Source organism: Schistocerca americana, chromosome 1, assembly GCF_021461395.2.
Source record: "Schistocerca americana isolate TAMUIC-IGC-003095 chromosome 1, iqSchAmer2.1, whole genome shotgun sequence".
Lineage (NCBI taxonomy): Eukaryota > Metazoa > Arthropoda > Insecta > Orthoptera > Acrididae > Schistocerca > Schistocerca americana.
This window is the reverse complement of record NC_060119.1, coordinates 515,982,348-516,002,337: the sequence shown is the minus strand read 5'-3', so window position 1 is coordinate 516,002,337 and position 19,990 is coordinate 515,982,348. Positions and strand designations below refer to the sequence as shown.

The window sequence follows — 19,990 nt, the reverse complement described above, 5'->3', positions numbered from 1 at the left end:
GCCACGACATAAATGATTTATTTAGTTTCGCAATCTGAAAAAGGTCTTTCGCACAAATATGTCGATAGAAGTATACAACACTTTTGCAACCTCATTATGAAGACTTGGAAAGTCTACCTGAGAAAATCAATGTAGACTTCCTGGACAGTTTTAACGTAAAAAGATTTGTAATTAAAACTGGAATTACCTTGCATGTCACTCAGTTACATCTGCACATACACGGGAGCGCTTTCAATTGAAACAGCAAATGTTGTCGAAAACACTTTGCCACAAGTTGTCGCTTCTACAACGCGATTCTCTTTTTAAATGCATCCCATCAAATCAGAAAGAAGTTGCCTTGCAGTGTCTTACTGTGGGCACTTGCAGGCAATCCAGTTAAAATGTGAAGTCTGTAATCCATTCCGGATCTTCTAATTTTCGTTCCTATCATTCTTTTTCCTTCATAAATTCGACAATACCGAGATTTAATTCTAAAAATCGTAGCAAGGAGGTGACTTGACTTAACCAGTGCACTTCGCAGTAATATATGAAAACTCCACACTACTCGTTCGTTTCCACTGAAAACTGTTGCAACTGAAACTAGAATAATGGATGCCACTTCACAAATTTTATTACTCGTAGCACCAATTTCTTCAAAAAAGTGCTTCATGCCTTCAGATTTAGCACAAAATGCTTCCTGATGTACAGAAAAACGAATCCCGTCTGTCGATAGTTGTAATTTTTTGCTCTTTCGACGTCATCTAAAAGCTTAAATTCTTTCTGGGCGGTATTATAATGTCGTTTCGTAGCAAATGAGGAGCACCCGTCGCTTATGCTAATTGAGAATTGTCATCCCTCTCTTCCGTCGTTCCCATTCATTTTAAAGGTCTGTGACGATAGATCGCTAGACTGCTTCTTTTTGTGCAAACAGCCACTGGACCTGTGAACGTCCTTCGTGCCACCAACAAGCAGTGGACGGTAAACAGCGCTGACACCACGATTCTGCTGAACTCGCAGAGTCGTACCGAGCACAAGACGCCGCACCGCAATGCTAAATGAACTGTCACGTTGTTCCCGTCCACAGCTCGCGGTGTAGTGGCTAGCGTTGCTGCCTGTGGATCACGGGATCCCGGGTTCGATTCCCGGCCGAGTCGGGGATTTTCTCCGGCCGGGGACTGGGTGTTTGTGTTGTCATCATCATTCGAGCCGTGGCGAGACTGGAAATGGAAAAATTGGGAACTTGTACGTGCACTGATGACCACGATGTTGAGCGCTCTACAAACCATCATCATCATCATCACGCTGTTCCGGGTCTTCCGAGATGGACCGAGTATAGCCGTGTGACAGGCTGGGCCTTTGGCCCGCGCACGCTGTACGCCTCAAGTCTGCCACGCCGTGGCCGACCCTAGTCTAAAAGCTTCAATTCGCCTTTCGTCTGTACTGCCTATCGTCCACATTTCACAGCCAAATAAGGCTACACTTCACACAAATACCTTCATAAAAGATTTCCGGATATTTAAATTTATTTTCCTCTTTTCATAAATGCCTTTAGTGCTATAGCCAGTCTGCATCTTATACTTTGGCCATCATCAAATGGTTCAAATGGCTCTGAGCACTATGGGACTTAACATCTGTGGTCATCAGTCCCCTAGAACTTAGAACTACTTAAACCTAACTGACCTAAGGACATGACACAACACCCAGTCATCACGAGGCAGAGACAATCCCTGACCCCGTTGGGAATCGAACCCGAGAACCCGGGCGTGGGAAGCGAGAACGCTACCGCACGACCACGAGCTGCGGACTTGGCCATCATCATTGAACTTGCTGTCCAAATAGCAAAACTCATCTACTAAATTTACTTTCTCATTTCCTTATCTAATTCCTTCTGCATCTCTTGATTTAATTCAACTAGATTCCACTATCGTTGTTTCACTTGTAGTTAATGATCATCTTATACCCTCTTTTCAAGACACTATCCATTTCATTCAACTGCTCTTCCAAGCCTTTTAGTACCTCTGACAATTACAATGTCATCAGCAAACCTTATCCGAGGGCTCTTCAATAAGTAAAGCAACATATTTTTCTTTCTGGGTGCAGGTTGGTTTTATTCAGGATTCGAACATACCATATTATTCTTTTGGTTGCAGAACCGTATTTTTCAATATAATCTCCGTTCAATGCGACGGCCTTACGCCACCTTACTGGGAGGTCCTCTGTACCCACGTGGTACCGCTCTATTAGTCGATGTGGGAGCCATCGTATTGCTACGTCAGTAACCCTCTCCCCCCCCCTCTCCCCTCCAGCGAAGAGCGTGTTTTATTGGACAAAACAGATGGAAGTCGGGGGCTGCGAGATCTGGTTTGCAGGGTAGATGTGAAAGAATAGTGCAATGAAGTTTTGTTGGCGCCTTTCGGGTGCGTAGACTTGTGTGAGGCCTTTGGTTGTCACGGAGAAGGAGAAGTGTCGTTTGCGGCGACGAAAACGCTGAAGTCGTTTCTCCAGTGTCCTGAGGGTAGCACAACACACTTCCGAGATGATCACTGCATTGCGAGGGAAGACTTCAAACAGAATAAACCCTTCAGTCACAGAAAACCGACGCCATGACTTCTCCCGGCTGAGGGTGCTGGTTTAAACTTTTTCTTCGGAGGAGAAGTGATGTGACGCCACTCCATGGATTGCATTTTTGTTTCTGGTTCGAAGTGATGACAATGTTCTAGAAAAAATTATCACGACCAGCCTCGTAACACGTACGCAATTCCGCACAGATGGTCGTTCTTTGCTCTTAATGGTCTTATCTTAGGCGGCGAGGAAGCCAATGAGCACGCAGCTTTGTGTACCCCAACTGGGGGACGAGTGTGTCAGCACTACCACCAGAGGTTTTTGTTTGTGATCCGTCTGTCACTTCGAATGAGATGTCGGCCGGCGCGGGAGACTGGACAGGTTTGCGCTACCTTGTTGTGATGATGACAGACGCCTTGCCGAATGACTCACCGTGCTTTTGTTCACTGCCAGGTCTCCGCATACATACTGCAACCGCCTATGAACGTCTGCGATGGTCTGGTTTTCTGTTAAAAGCAGCTTAATGAAAGCTCTCTGCTTGGAACTCACCTTCAATACAGGACCCATTTTGAAGGCAACGCATAGCACCGCCACATATCGTAACTTCATGAAACTACAGGCTCTGAAGCGGGAATATTCCACGATGTTCCACAATAAATTAATCGTTTTTTCTACCGAAACTGATCGAGAAAAAAGTGTGTTGCATTACTCATTGAACGCTCCTCTAGTTTTTATTTCTTCTTCCTCAGTTTTAATTCCCTTTTCAAATTTCTCCTTGTTTTTCTTTACATACTGATCAATGTACAGATTGAATAACAACCCGTCTCACTACCTTCTCAACCACTGCTTCACCTTCATGTCCTTAAACTCTTATAACTGCAATCTGGTTTCTGCACAAGTTGTAAATAACCCTTCGCTCTCTGTATTTCCACCCTGCTGCCTACAGAATTTCAAAGAGCGTACTCCTGTCGACACTGTGAAAAGCTTCCTCTAAATGTACAAGTGCCACGAGCGTAAGTTTGGCTTTCTTCAGTCTATCTGCTAAGACACATCATAGTGTTTGTATGGACTTGCGTGTTCCTACATTTATTCGGAATTCAAACTGATCTTCCCATGGGATGTTTTATTCGAATAAGTCTTTACTACCAACTCCTAAATATATTTACTATTTCCCCCGAAATACCCTGCACTTGCCTGAGAGAAATTGATTACCATGGCAGCAACAATAGAACCGTACCTGAAACTTCCTGGCAGATTAAAACTGTGTGCTGGACCGAGACTCGAGCTCGGGACCTTTGCTTTTCGGTGGTAAATGCTCTATCAACTTTTTTTTACTCATTTTGTTCTATATTGTTCGTTGAATTTGTTCGTGGCGGACATCCGATGACACGAATTCAGGTTGTTCGTTCACTCAGTTTTTTTATTACAGAGGGTAGCTAAACCCTCTGACCGAAGACGCTGAGCTGCCGTGCCGGCATCAACTGAGTGAGCTACCCACGTATGACTCACGAGCCCCCTCGCAATTTTACTTCCGTCAGTACCTCGTCTCCTACCTTCCAAACATCGCAGAAGTTCTCCTGCAAAACTTGCAGGTCTAGCACTGGTGAAAGAAAGAATATAACCACAGCCTGGGGGAGATTCCCAAAATGAAATTTTCATTCTGCAGCGAAGTGTGCACTCTTATCAAGTCCCGGTCCGGCACACGGTTTTAATCTGCCAGAAAGTTTCATAACAGCCCACACTCCGTTGCACAGTGATAATTTCATTTAGGACCGTACCTATTTAAACGTTTCGATGTTCACACCAATCTTCGGGTTGAGATCAGCATTCCTTGCCCTTTTTATGCAAGAGAAACGGAATCTCTGGCGTGGATGAACGCAGTAAAAAGGACCAGTGTTTCTGACAGGGCAGCGCCTGTGTGAGACGCTGCGGAAGCAGAGCACAGTGTGTTGTCACTTTGTACGGCAGCCAACGCGTGCCGCAACCGTGGCTGGTGAAATCGCGAAGCGGCACAGGAAGGAAACGCGCAGAGTGCCGTGGGGAACGGAAAGGAGACAGCCAGCAGCCTGGACTCTTCACACGGCAGTGGCTTTCGCCCTACCGCGGCCCGCTTTGTCGTAATGAGCGCCGAGTGATGTAACGCCACACGCCGAACACTATGTCGGGTGACATCCCAGCAGAGCGACTGCCATGTATCCGGGGCCCTGTTCTGAAGAGGGTTACATTTTGCAACTGCCGGCCAGAGTGGCCGAGCGGTTAAAGGCGCTACAGTCTGGAACCGCACGACCGCTACGGTCGCAGGTTCGAATCCTGCCTCGGGCATGGATGTGTGTGATGTCCTTAGGTTAGTTAGGTTTAAGTCGTTCTAAGTTCTTGGGGACTTATGACCACAGCAGTTGAGTCCCATAGTGCTCAGAGCCATTTGAACCATTTTGCAACTACCCCTCACACCCAATATGCACTATCTGATCGAGAGTATCCAGACACCTACTGCTACTTTATGACGACTTGAACTCTGCTGGGGACACTTTCAATGAGGTGTCTTAGTGTCTGTGTAGAGATGGAAGCCCACTCATCCTCAAGAGCCGAAAACAGAGAAGGAACTGATCTCTGACACTGGGGTCTGAAGCGGTCAACGTTCTAACTCATCGCAAAGGTGTTCCATTTTGTTCATGTCGAGGCCAGTCCATTGCAGGAACGTTATTGTCCACAAACCATTGCCTCACAGGCGCTGTTTTATAACAGTCATCGTCTCCGAGTGTTTCTCTTCTGTAAGCAGTACACAAAGCTTTAAAATGTGTTCCTATCCTTCCACATTTAGCGTTTTCTTAAGCGTAACGAGGGGACCACACCGCAACACGATATCTTCCATACTTCACTTTTGTTACTACGCAAGACGCCAGGTAACGTTGTCCAGACATTAGCCACACCCAAACCCTTCCGTCGGATTGCCATATAGCATAGAGTGATACGTCGTTTCAAATTGCTCGTTTCCAGGCTTCCATTGTCCAGTGGAGCCGCTCTTTACTCCACCTCAGGCATCGCCTTATACTGACTACAAAACTGTGCGGCTTTTTAGTAGCTGCTCGACAGTCGTACCCCCTTCTTTTTAACTCCCTATGCACAGTCACTGTAGTAGGTAGGTTGCTGGTAGCTCGAGTGATTTCTTCCGCTGATTTGATGCTATTTTTTTACAACCACCCTCCGCAATATTCGATGCTCCCTGTACGTCAGTGGTCCTGCACGAATTACGCCTGATCTTGGTTTACCAGTGATTGTTTCTTCACGTTTCCATTCCCACAATCACTTCGCTGACAGTCGACCTGGACAACTTTAGAAGAATTTAAGTGTACCTGATCATGAGTAACTTTGGTGACATCCAATGACGTGTCCATGTTCGAAGTCACCGTACTCTTCTGACGCAAAATTCTGGTGTAACAACACAATATTCCACGCCTCTAGGGACACCTAGTTGCATTACATACTGTTGTTCGGATACTTTTGAACAGATAGTGTATTTTTGCCTGCCTCATCAGCTTCTAACAGCATAAAGTGGCAAATACCTTTAATGCAGGTCATAGTATTTACAGTGTACACTATGAAAAAGATAATGAACTCCTTTCGTAATGCAGACTCCTAAGATACGATCCTGAGTGAACGGCGTCTGAAAATCCGTAGCTAAGGACGCGCGGTCCGCGTCGGTAGCTGCGCTGTCACCACTGCGGATTGCTAACCATAGGGGCGCGGGTTCGATTTGCGGTCGGGTTGGAGATTTTTGTCCGCTCTGGGAATGGGTGTTGTGTTGTCCTTACGTTCGTATCGTCATAACTGACATTCCACTGTCGAGATGGCTATATGGACACGACCTAAAAGCCAACGAATTAAACAAATAACTAAAAACTAAGGACGCATTGGTCAGGTTAGCAAATGTGTGTGAATGACAGGGACTAATCGAGACGCACAGTTCTCTCTTCCAGCTGTAGGACAAATCTGAATATAGGTAGCGCCAACTGAATGCTGTCAAAGGCAGGCTGTTACTAGCGCTGGAAGCTCAGTAAAAACACGGGGCCAGCTGAATACAGGATATGATGCATTAGCAGTTCTACGTGCCGTCTATGTCTCAGACACGCGATGTGATCGTGAAAATCCCCGAAACTAAGCCAGTGGTAGGATTCAGGCATGACGGAGAGGTTCACGAAACCTCTGTCTCGAATCTGAGTCAATTTCGTTTTGAAATGACATGCTTATCATTAACACACAGCCAGCTATTAGTCAACAACCGCGCACATGCTGTAGGAGTGTCTTTGTGCGACAGTTACCGTAACAACAAGATTAGATATCCAGAATGAATCTTTCAGTCTGCAGCATAGAGTTTGTTGTTTCGAATCTTCCTGTCCGATTAAAATATCCTTTGTTTCAGGATCGATAGTCGCATATAGTATGCGGGAGAACTCCTGTGGAGTTGAGAAATTAGGTGAGAGGCGCTGGCGGAAGTAAAGCAGTCAAGGAGGATCTTGGGTTGTGTCTTGATAACTAAATCGCTAAGAGCATAAACCGTGTGTGTGAAGGGACCAAACTGCTGGGGTCATCGGTCCCTAGTCTTACACACTAACTTAGGGGTAAGAACAACACACACACCCATGCCCGTGGGAGGGCTCGAACCTCTGGCGGGAGGGGCGGCGCCATCAGTGACATGGCGCCTCCAACCGCGCGGCCACTCCGCGCGGCCGCTAAAGGCAAAGTTCCGGGTTTGTGCCCCCCTCCGGCACATAGTGTTAATTTGCGAGGAAGTTTCAAGATTGCAGATGAACAGCTGCAAGCAAAGTGACGTTGAGGAAATTATCTCGTGAAAAGAGTTTTTTTTAGCAGATGTACGCAACTTGGACAGTTCATCACATAGTGCCACATTTCTGAGGGCTCGTGGGATGGCGTAGGTGGGGAGAAAGGTGACTGTTTCACATCTCATTACATCGAGGTCATTAGAGACGGGCAGCTTCTTCAGACGCGAAAGGCTGGAATACATAGCGAACTATCTATGGCCCGTCGGAACAACCAACGTGGCATCCGCCAGAAGAAAATAAGGAGAACCGCGGAAAAATTAAGTTTGGCCCGACGGGAATTTAAACAGCACTCTTTCTACATACGAACTCAGAATATTAATCATTCTGCCATTCTATCCGATAGTTTCAAAAGTACGGGAGAGTTGCGTAATGAATATTTTGAACTTTTTTCTCGGAGAAGCGCGTTTACGCGTGTCTGTTCTTTAATACACAGTACTTCTATTTTACCCTTACTACCTTCTGCTAGATATTCTGTAGTGACAAATACTATTTTGTGAATTATGGCATTTCATAGTGATGCGGAACGCTAAGAAATACACAGATTTTCATTAAGTGTTTTGTAGCACGTACGTGGTAGGCAAAATTTTCTTGGAATACAAATGGAACGCTAAGGAAATCAATATTTCATTGTGACTCATCGCCGGCCGTTGTAGCCGAGCGGTTCGAGGCGCTTCAGTCCGGAACCGCGCTGCTTCTACGGTCGCAGGTTCGAATCCTGCCTCGGGCATGGATGTGTGTGATGTCCTTAGGTCAGTTAGGATTAAGTAGTTCTAAGTCTAGGGGACTGATGACCTCAGATGTTAAGTCCCATAGTGCTCAGAGCCATTTGAGCCAGTTTTCTCCTCCGATTGCGAAAACATTCTGATGGCACCCACATGCATAGGGAGAAATGATCATCACGATAAAACGAGAGAAATCAGGGCTCGCACAGAAAAATTTAAGTGCTCGTTTTTCCCGCGCGCCTTTTCGAGAGTGGAATGGTAAAGAGACAGACAGGTGGTTCATTGTACCCTCTGCCAGGCACTTTATTGTGAATAGCAGAGTAATCACGTAGATGTTGATGAATAAGGATGCCTTGTTACTTCCATAACAGCGATTTGACGAAAGGAAATCCTGCTAATTCTGAAAAAACGTTACTGAAATATTTATGATTTATTCTTTTTTAACAATAAACGAAAAATCCAGGTACTTTCCCGAGAGATTAACAATTTTTTTTGTAAAAGGTACAAAGACTAATACAATTTTGATCGACCAGCGAAACTGTGGGAGAATACTGTAGAATGCATCGAAATTAGTAGTTAAGGAAGGCGGGACATTTGAATTATATAGGGTCGTTTGGTTTAGCGACGAAGCCCACATGGGTTCGTTAATAAGCAAAATTGGCGCATTTGGGGAACTGAGAATCCATATTTCGCGATCGAGGAGTCTGTTCACTCTCTGCGGGTGTGTCCAGTCACGGAATGATCTATGCGATATTCCTTGATGCCACGGGGACTACCAAACGCTACGTGAAGGTTTTGGAAGATGATTTCATCCCCATTATCCAAAGTAACTGATTTCGACAAGATGTGGTTCATGCAAGACGGAGCTCCACCCGTGGACCGCAATCTGGCTCTGGGGTACCCAGAGGCCACTGGCCGGCATATTCTCCGGATCTGAACATATCCGACTCCTTTTTGTGGGGCTATATTAAAGACAAGGTATACAGCAATAACCCCAAAACCATTGCTGAGCTGAAAACAGCCATTCGGGAGGTCATCGACAGCATCGATGTTCCTATACTTCAGGGGGTCTTGCAGAATTTCGCTATTCGCCTACGCCACATCATCGCCAATGACGGCAGGCACATCGAACATATCATAACCTAAATCCGAATATCTGTAGTGACCGTTACATGTTGAACAAAGTGTGTGCACGCCGTAGTTTGTAACTAATTTACGTCTTTTTTCGTGTAGTTCAGTAACTGTCACCCTGTACCTGGTTTACCACCACCAATAAAATAAAAGAATCACTTGTGGATGGCGCACGTGTATACGGAACCGACTTTTTCAGTAGCCACGGTACACGGGAGATCCCGAAGCGAGCACCCATCTTGTGCTATAGGATACAGCTGCCCTTAATAGGTCGGTTTGAACACCCCACTATTTCACTGGGCATGGTCCTCATAGAGATAGAATGTCCTGGCATTCCTCTAACCGTTGCCCATCTTTCACAGAAAGTTATTCGACACCACCGATTTAACGTGGATTTGGAACGATGGGAAACTTGGCATTTTTCAGACGTACATATTATTGCTAGACGTGAAAGAAACTGTGAGTGACAGGAGAATCCCAGTATCGAATGTAGACAGGACCAGGACGTTCGGGTTTATGCTCTGCGCAGCACTGAAAAGTTCTTTTGATAAAAGGTTCAAATGGCTCTGAGCACTATGGGACTCAACTGCTGAGGTCATTAGTCCCCTAGAACTTAGAACTAGTTAAACCTAACTAACCTAAGGACATCACAAACATCCATGCCCGAGGCAGGATTCGAACCTGCGACCGTAGCGGTCTTGCGGTTCCAGACTGCAGCGCCTTTTAACCGCACGGCCACTTCGGCCGGCTCTTTTGATAAAAGGATCGAAGTGAAACTGACGACACTATAAACATCATTATTGGTGGTAGAGAATAGCCTGTTAAAACGGGAATACACGCTCAATCTTCCTCTGTCTTCAGCATTGGCACAGTTCTTAGCAGTGCCTCGGCTCCTAAGAAGCTAATATTAACCGTCTTGAGTCATCAGTCTTTTGACTGGTTTGATGCGGTCCGCCAGGAATTATTCTCTTGTGCAACCGCTTCATCTCAGAGTAGAACTTGGAGCCTATGTCCCCAATTATTTGTTGGATGTATTCAAATCTCTTTCTTCCCCTACAGTTTTTACATTTTACAGCTTCCTCTAAAAGCATAGGAGTTATTCCCTGATATCTTACAATACGTCCTATCAGCCCGTTCCTTCTTCTTGTCACCGTTTTCTATATGTTCATTTTTTCGCCGATTCTAGGGACACCCTCATTTCTTATCTTATCACTCCAATTAATTTTCAACATCCTTATGTAGCACCACTTCTCAAACGCTTTGGCTCTCTTCTTTTCCGGTTTTCCCAGAATCAATCATGAAGCTACGGAACTCAAAACAATGAACGTCTGATTTATATAGCAAAGGAACAGAAAACTGACAAACCTTTTTAAGTAGGCCTATCGATGTAAAATGAGCGACACAATGAAAACAGTAAAGAAAAGCTAAATGACACTTCATTTTACACTTATACAATTAAGAGAAGGCTTTCCACGTGCGGCCGTACTAAGAATGGTTCAAATGGCTCTGAGCACTATGGGACTCAACTGCTGAGGTCATTAGTCCCCTAGAACTTAGAACTAGTTAAACCTAACTAACCTAAGGACATCACAAACATCCATGCCCGAGGCAGGATTCGAACCTGCGACCGTAGCGGTCTTGCGGTTCCAGACTGCAGCGCCTTTAACCGCACGGCCACTTCGGCCGGCCGCCGTACTAAGAGCCACTCAAAATTTTTAAAGAGTAAAAGCTGTAAAAGCTTTCGGAGAAACTTTGGATAGAAGGAGGATACACCGGAGTTTAGCACTTCGTGAACACCGAGATCAACACAGCGTTGACACAATCTGAAAAATTTCATGCAGATGCAAAGGGCAAATTAAAAATTAACAGGTAAACTTGTGGGTTGATACGTCGACCCCACGCTCTCCTACGGTTCGTTACACATATAACTTGATGCTGCTATGTTTAACGTATAAAACATCAGCGACGGTGATACGTGGATTTCTATATTACAACTTAAGAAACGACGTAGTAAGTTACGACGAGTGAAATACAGTATTTTTATGGAAACGACTAACCAAAATTTACAGAGGATCCACGCAATCACTTCTACGTGAAATCGCTTTGTGATTAGTCAAACTAAGTTTTGCATAAAACGCTAGAACATTGGTGAGTAAGCTGGCTGTGAAGCAGGACGACGACCACCACCACAACAACAACAACAACAACAACAAAATTAATATGCAGAGTGCTTTCTCCAGACACTCTGTAGTACACCAACAAATACACCTTACAATGAAGGGGAAAAAAACGGGAACTACCAAGATGCCATTAAGGTCAAATTTTATCTCAGCAGCGTGTGAAAACTGCGTCATCTTCAAACTTGTTTCATATTACATTTCAGTGAGACATAATGATACTTCCATCAATGTACACAGTAGTAATGCCATCCAGAAAACGTGCACTGCTTTTCCGAATGTGTCGACGGGACAAAATTAGGAAGCTGCATGAAGTCCACAGCACAGAGTGCTAATGCGTTATGTTGCAATACAGCGCAGCTCGAAATCGGCCTTAAATAGATTGAACGACGTACTTGGTGCGTCTCAAGCGTCTGCTTATAGCAACACTGGTCACCCAGTGCTCTGCGCAAATATGTACCAAGAGCGACGCGATGGTGTTGAACTTTTTGACCTGATGAAACACGAAAAAGAGCTTCATCTGTACACAGGTCACTGGATGCGTATGTGAGATGAGCGGGGCTTCGCAACCCCGCCAGTCAACCCGATTCAGAAATTTCGCGATTTCTGAGAAATCACGAACACCGGAATCGTCCCTTTGAATACACCACGACCAACGTCCTCCGCCATCATTGTCCATCTGAGTTATTTTAAGCATGTTGAAGACAGTACTGTGTACTTGCCGTGATGGCTGTATTATAAAAGGTCAGAAATATTAGAGGTAAAGTAGTAGTTAGAGATTTAGTTCCAGTGGATGTTATCGTACCCGCTTGCTTCGAATACATTAATATTGTTACAACTGGTAAACATATCTTTGGCCAAGAGTCTTCGCCGGCTTTTCGGTGAATATGCGGAATGATGAGATTTTCTGCAGTTTCCATATGCTGTTTTTATATTAGCGGTCCCTTCAAGACCTCGTTATATTTTTTACATTAAATAAAAGTTGACGCAAGAGGGTATAAAGGAAACAAGAAAAAACAAGTATCGTCATATCACATACTACATTGAAACATATTGGCAGGAACTGGCAAACACAGTTTAGCACGGTATTAGGAGAAGAAACATCCGCAGTCACAGTCCTTGAAGACTTGTGGAACATGACAATGTGTAGCGAGGGAGACAGCTAATTCACGGAAGAAAGACGGCCACACTGCGCGTGAGCTGCGCCCATGCTGTTGCTCCGCGGCATCGATTTTCCGTGTGGGTCGCGAAGTTAACGTAGGGGTGCAAACGCCACTGACGCACGCGCCTGTCACGTACCGGGAACGTATCAACATGGCGAATTGTTGCGAGGCACATCCGTAAACCCGTCGCGCCCACAAAGACTACGGTAACCCGAAAAACATGTGCGTTCTTCCGCAGCATTAACGAGCCTTTGCCAAAACGATATGAAACCACGATCTCAATAAAGCTAAGAGATCATTTGTTAGCGTGAACTCAGCGGTGTAACTCGCTATAGGTCTGGAACAATTCAATGAGTTGCTTACTTGCAGACAAAAACGTGACAGTAATGGTGCACCTTCTGATGGCAGTTATAAAGGATGCGAAATGCAATTCATGGACATCGTAGGCAGACACTCGGCGTCCGCATCCGTGACCAAGGGGTGGGCACTCAGCTACTCAGTATTCCAGTGAGAGCCTCTACGCACTTCCAGGCTACCATAAAAGGCGGCGGCACAACCTGGACAGAGCTTCCGCTGACCGTACCTCTTCGTCGTGTGCTTTATCCGCAGGACAGCCCCACTGTGTATCTCATTAAAGATGTACGCACACACTGACGTTGATCGGTCGCCGATCCTTGCTTGCATGGAATTATTCTGTTGACTGGGAAACACCTGCGTTTCACTGCAGTCGCTGAAAATCTGGAGGAGCACTGACATTGCGTGGTACACAATCATAATACCTAAAATTTCGTTCTAATTTATACACCACAGAACACTTTTTGGATAGTAAGTGTAGTATCAACACAATCTTTAGTAACGAAGCAACGGACGACCGCCACTGACAAAGCATTACTTCTCAACCTCCTGATACCACGAACTAGCAGCTATGGTTATTTCTGAAATTGTGTTTTTAACAAAACATACACTGAGAACAGCAAGAATCATATGTATAGTTTCTCTGCTTTAAAATGATGTAAGAAGTAACTGCTATGCCAACTAAGCCAAACCGTTGATAGCAAATTAATTTGGCAGTCTTACCGGTGACAATTCTGCCTCCCCCTCACTATGCTCGATCTGCGATGACTGTTGCTTTGATCGCTTCGCCTGAGCTCTCGGAATTTTGTCGGCCAGCTTTGGCGAGTTCATAACGAATCTAACTTATTAAAAAGGCATCAAGACAGACCACGTCGCATCTACACTGCAACCACACACACTATCAACAGATATTTCTGTAGCTGTCACGAGCACTTCACACCATACCGACGTTTGCAGCCAAACTACCCACACCACCTTACGCACGCCTCTGCTACACCAGCACGACTGTCGTCTGCTACGCTTTCCTGCCAGCTGACATCGCCTTCTAGCGCCACTCACTTGCTACGGCGCTCCGCGTAACTACGATCGTTGTAGCTGCTGAACTGCAAACTTGTCACTTCCCCGCAATGCAGCTGTAGTATGACATACATGAACGAAAGACAAGACAAACCAAACCAGGCCCAGCTTAGGTTATTGCTGCTGCTTCTTCATGTTATTTTATCGGGCGTATTAAACTTATTGAAATATTTTGAACGTTTCGTCATTAGTTGCAAATGATTGCTTTTCGAAACCGTCTGCTATAACGAGGGCGCTTCATTTGTTTTACTAATGCGCCAGTAGGCATAAGTTTTGTTCATATCATGAAGGTGTCAATTTTTATGTATAGTATATCATGTAACAACTGTTGCACGAAAATGTTAAAAAAAACAGTTTTTCCTTTAAAAATTTACACTTTTCCGCCCATCAAAACACAATTTATACCTTTCATGTTGTATTTCCCTTGAACATAGTGTTCCAAACATCTTAGAGGAAGAATCTAGTGAATATTATTCCGCTACAGTACCATTTATTACGTCACCATGGTATTATTTTATTGCACCTACCTCCAAGTAGGCATAAACAATACACACACAATGTATTTGAATTCAATGTTTCTCCTTTTGTGGAAATAAACTTTATTTCACTAATTGACAGTGCAGATCGCTGATATAGTGGTTAATTGTAATTCTAAGATATCTTCTGTGACATAAGATGCCTAAGTGATTTAATCTTGGTGCTTGTCCAACACATCAGAATGCGAAAACAAAATATTCCTGACAGTTTTATTGGACATGCTTCATATTGTTACAAAATGAGTAACAAGAAACCACATTATTTCTGCATGCACACAAGTCTTACACCTTCCTTTAATAGTTAGCATCACGTTAATAAATTAAGCAGTTGTCCTCTTTCAAAAGGGTGTACAAAATCCAAGTTATGTTAATATCAAACAGTGTAAACCACCACCACCTTACACACACCTAGGCGGCAGCAGCACAACTGTTGTCTACTGCTTTTCCTACCAGCCAATATGGCAAACAAGAAATAGCATTTTTTGTTTTTGTTCAGTTAAGACACGGTCAACATAATCTGACATTCTGTGGCAGCAAGCAACAGTTGTGTTCTACAGTCTGTGACTGTACTTCTTAAACAATATTATCCTTTCATTGTTAAGTGCTGTAGATACATGCATTGAGAAGTGTTTCATGGAACAAGCAGATATAAACTGTACAACCAGGGTTCTGCCACACTAAAAAATATATGTTGATAACCATACTGTAAACAACCCTTCTGGATAAAATTTGCAATGAAAAGTGTAATGAACTTAGGTATGTCCAACAAATTGATTTTTAAAAAAAATATAGTTTAGAAATGTAAATGATGAAATAGTTTCTAAGTTTTCTTAAATTGGTGGTATTGGGCTTAGGGGTCTGGGAGTACATTAAAAATTCAGTCTTTCGCAATTTATGAGGGTAAAGCTAGTAAACAGTAAGTAAGAGGCGTATATTCACCTCACACCTTAATCCAGTCATCTGTGTGAGAATTATTCAATCTTCACAAATATCAGATCAAGTAGTAGTGTAGGTCTTTTCAAAACTTAAAAGATACCTACAAGTAATGGGTATTGCCTGTGTAAGGTCAGGTTATAAAGGAGGAGTCCTCTCGCAAACTTTCATTGAAAGCCATTAAGGATGTGATCAGGCAATGGTTCGGCATGGTACTTGAGAATCTTCCCTGTGTAGATGGCAAGGTCTACACTATAACAACAACCAGGACAAATGTTCTTCCCTGGTTTCTAAAGTGGGGAGAGGGGATTAATTTTCTTTTGTCTCTACAATTCAGGGAAGTGTTCTTTACCAAAATTGGAAATGTAAAGTATGAATTTCATGATCAGGTCTTAAATTACAGGCCACAAAATGCATACTCTAGTTATTATCTGGAGGTGTAAGCAGTTTTAAGCATAAAAGAAGGAACTTCAGAGCTGCCTATCCTTTTCAGTGATTTACCCTGTAGTATAGGATAGTCAGTGGTTAATGCTAGCAAATTGCAGGAATACCTATGTCTGTGTACTTTTGGAAATGATCTTAAATATTTAGGTTCATCCATGTTGGAGGTGTATGAAACAAAACTCTAGTAGAAGTTATAAAACTTATAGCTGGTTCCTTAAACTTCGTATGTAAGCTGTCTCATGACAGCATCTATCTTCAAGTTTTGCCAGTTCCGTTTCTCTTCAGCATCTCTATGACACTCCCACAGTCAAACTAAATTGCAACCACAGTTAGGCCTTTTTAGTACAGGTGCCACACACTTGAATATTGTAGGATGTAAATTCCTGGATGGAACAATATTGTAACTAAGGTAAATGCAACCACTCACTTATAGTAGATTGATGTGGAGCATAGAAACACATAACAGAAAAAAAATTGAGTTCTTGCTCTTTTTCTAGTTCACCTCTCCCCCCCCCCCCCCTCCACTCCCATAAACACATTTCAAACAAACCCTCCTGCTGTACTCACATTATTTGTAAGCAATCAGTTTTGTAGACTAGTTGCATTTCTCTAGCATTCTCCCAATGAACCAAAGTATGCTACCTGTTTACCTACTGCTGAACTTGAGTGAGCATTCAATTTCATATCACAGAAAACTGCCATACCCACGAATTGTACAAGTGAACAGATTCAAATTGTGACTCACAAATATTGTGGTAATAATGCATTAAGTTTTTCATTTTATAAACTGAAAAATTTTACATTTCTGAATATTTAAAGCAAGTTGTCACCCTATGCACCACTTTGAAATGTCGTAAAGATCTGCAGCATTTTTTCAGACATTTTTTTTATTATAGATAAATGCATCATCTGCAAAAAGTTAATTCTACATCTGTCAGTGGCATCCCAGATATTATGTTGTGACCTCCCTACCAAGAAATCCTCAGTCCAGTCACAAATTTAACTCGATACTCCCATGCAATCCCACTTTCGACAATAAATGTAGGTGCGGTACGAGTCAAATGCTTGTCAGAAAACAAGAAATATTGCATCTACTGCAGAGCCTTAATTCATGGCTTCCAGGATGTCATGTGAGAAAAGTGAAAGTTGGCAATCACATGACCAATGTTTTTGGAATCCATGACAGTCACATGGAGGAAGTCATTCTGTTTGAAGTACCTAATGTTTGAGGTCAAAATATGTTCTAGGACTCTACAAGTGGTTGTCAAGGATCAAGGATAATGAAAAATAGTTGCTTGAATCTCTTCTGCTATTCTTCTTGTAGACAGGTGTGACTGATGCTTTCTTCCAATAACTGGGCACGACAGGATATGCGATAGATTATAGTTAAATTGGGCCTATTTCACTTGAAAATTCAGTATGCAATCTGATAGGGATTACACCAGGCCTTGGTGCTTTGTTCATATTTAGCAATTTCAGTTGTTTCTGAACACCTGTGGCACAAATATTTATACAAGGGTTGGAACTTTAATAGTGACAACTATTTATTTAGAGCTCATACAAAATAAACGTGTTTCAAAGTTTTACTGACCTTCAAAGTAGTCACCAGCATTGTGTATAACCCATTGCCAGTGATGTGGAACTTGCAGGATACTCTTAGCAGTGCCAGTTGTCTCTATGCTGTTCATTTTTGGAACACAACCTATGACCAGCTTAGAGACAGAAGTGATGACACTTTCTGCAGGACTTGACCATCATTTTGCAGGACAATGCTCAAGCACATACAGTGCAAGCTGTTACTGATTTGTTAGACTGATGGGGTTGCTAAGTGTTATACCACCTATTGCACTCCCCTGACTTAAGCCCTTGTGAGTTCATTTTGCAGGACAATGCTCAAGCACATAAGCCCTTGTGAGTTCAATTCGATTTCTAAACTGAAGGAAACACTTCACGGCATTCTCTTCAGAATTGCTACAAATACGTTGGGCAATAGACCGTGCCGCTCAAACTGTCAACACAACTGGCACTGCTACGAGTATACTATGACTTCCACATTGCTGGCAATGGGTTATACACAATGATGATGACTACTTTGAAGGTCAGTAAAACTTTGAAACATGTATCTATTTTGTACAAGCTGTAAATAAATAGTTGCCACTATTAAAGTTCCAACCATCGTATCACTAACTTTTGCAGAGCTGTGAAAATTAAACTGAGGCTATCTCCCGAATTTGTAAAGGAACAGAGCTCAGCATTTCTGCTTTTACTTTGCTACCCTCAATTTCAGTATATGTCTCACCTATGACTGTCTGAACATGAACGTTGGTACCACATCCTTCACAAATGACCAGAATTTCTTTGGGTTTTGTGCAAGATCCTTCAATAATAATCTGCTATGATAGTTGCAGACAGTTCCATGCATTGCTCCCTTGACAGTCAAAACATATTACATTCTTCAATGGCAGTTAATTTTTATGCTTCAGCAACTGTAATGAAAGATGTATATGCAGGGCCAATAACTAAATTCCTACACACACACAAACAAAATCTCGAAAATGTAATGTCAGGTTCATTAGTTGCTTACCTATGTTGCTCCAGGCCAGTTTATATTAAGGAACAAAATCATGCATGATCAATTTTTTAATTTTGTTACAAATAACTGGGGTGACTTTCCATAATATCACACCAAGTGAGTACAAAGATCATATGCCTTAACATAGGGTGGACTGTGCGAGTTGATCACAGTAAGCAGAAATTCATTGCAAGGTCAACTTATATATTAAAGCACATACTGGAGGTTATTGGGTATGGTGTCTTCACTCTACACAGAATCCGTCAAATAATCATCTTGATATTTCCATGTCTGATGAATTTTCTGGACCAGAAAATACGAGGATAGTCTTGAAGGTTCAGGTATCAACATGAAGACAGCAGCACTTGTCAATTAAAGTCAGGGAATTTGTTTGCACTTGCCTAAACTTCAGCCATTCTGGATGTGCAGTAGTTGTTTGACAGTAATTTTGATGTGTTGACGTGTGTGTTTATGTGAAATGGACAAAAATCGGGTAGCACATTGTCATTGCCTGTGCAATTTGAACACTACCTGCACACCATTTACAGGGACTCTGCACTATCATTTACCACTGTGTAATTTTGAGCAGCTGAATTAAAATGTGGCCATACTACATTGAAGCTCCAAAGACACTGGTATAGGCATGCGTATTCAAATATAGAGATATGTAAACAGGCAGAGTACAGCAATACCTATACGAGACGAAAAGTGTCTGGTGCAGTTGTTAGATCAGATACCGTTGTCACAATGGCAGATTATCAAGATTTAAATGAGTTTGAACTTGGCGTTATAGTTGGTGCACGAGTGATGGGACACAGCGTCTCCGATGTAGTCGGGATTTTCCCATTCGACCATTTCACGAGTGTGCAGTGAATATCAGGAACCGGGAAAACATCAAATTTCCGACACTGCTTCAGCTGTAAAAAGATCCTGCAAGAACGGAACCAACGACAACTGAAGAGAATCGTTCAAATTGACAGAAGTGCAACCCTTCCGCAAATTGCTGCATATTTCAATGCTGGGCCATCAACAAGAGTCAGTGGGCAAACCATTCAACAAAACATCACTGATCTGGGCTTTCAGGGCCGAAGGCTCACTCGTGTACCCTTGATGACTGCACAACACAAAGCTTTACGCCTCACCTGGGCCCGTCAACACCGACATTCGACTGTTGATGACTGGAAACATGTTGCCTGGTCAGACAAATCTTGTTTCAGATTGTATCTAGCGAATGTATTTGCACAGGTATGGAGACAACCTCGTAAATCCATGGGCCCTGCATGTCAGCAGGGGACTGTTCAAGCTGGTGGAGGCTCTGTAATGGTGTGATATGAGATCAATGATACATCTAGATACGACTGACAGGTGACACGTACGTAAGCATCCTGTCTGATCACCTGCATCCATTCATATCCATTGTGCATTCCGATGGACTAGGGCAATTCCAGCAGGACAATGTGACACCCCACACATCCAGAATTGCTACAAATACTTCCGCT

The 19,990-nt window shown here is 43.3% G+C and overlaps 1 protein-coding gene across 4 annotated transcripts in view; it reads right to left on the bottom strand.

Annotated features, from left to right (window-relative positions):
- Window positions 1–13,924, bottom strand: part of LOC124605184 (myb-like protein P) — a 456,687-nt gene extending 442,763 nt beyond the window's left edge. For 2 of the 4 annotated variants that reach the window (XM_047136721.1, XM_047136731.1), the window contains exon 1: window positions 13,653–13,924. In XM_047136721.1, the coding sequence (XP_046992677.1) occupies window positions 13,653–13,760 (108 nt within the window). In that variant the 5' untranslated portion in view covers window positions 13,761–13,924. The remainder of the gene's footprint in view (window positions 1–13,652) is intronic. The other 2 variants (XM_047136763.1, XM_047136755.1) reach the window with 2 other exon arrangements.
- Between the last annotated feature and the right edge of the window lie 6,066 nt (window positions 13,925–19,990).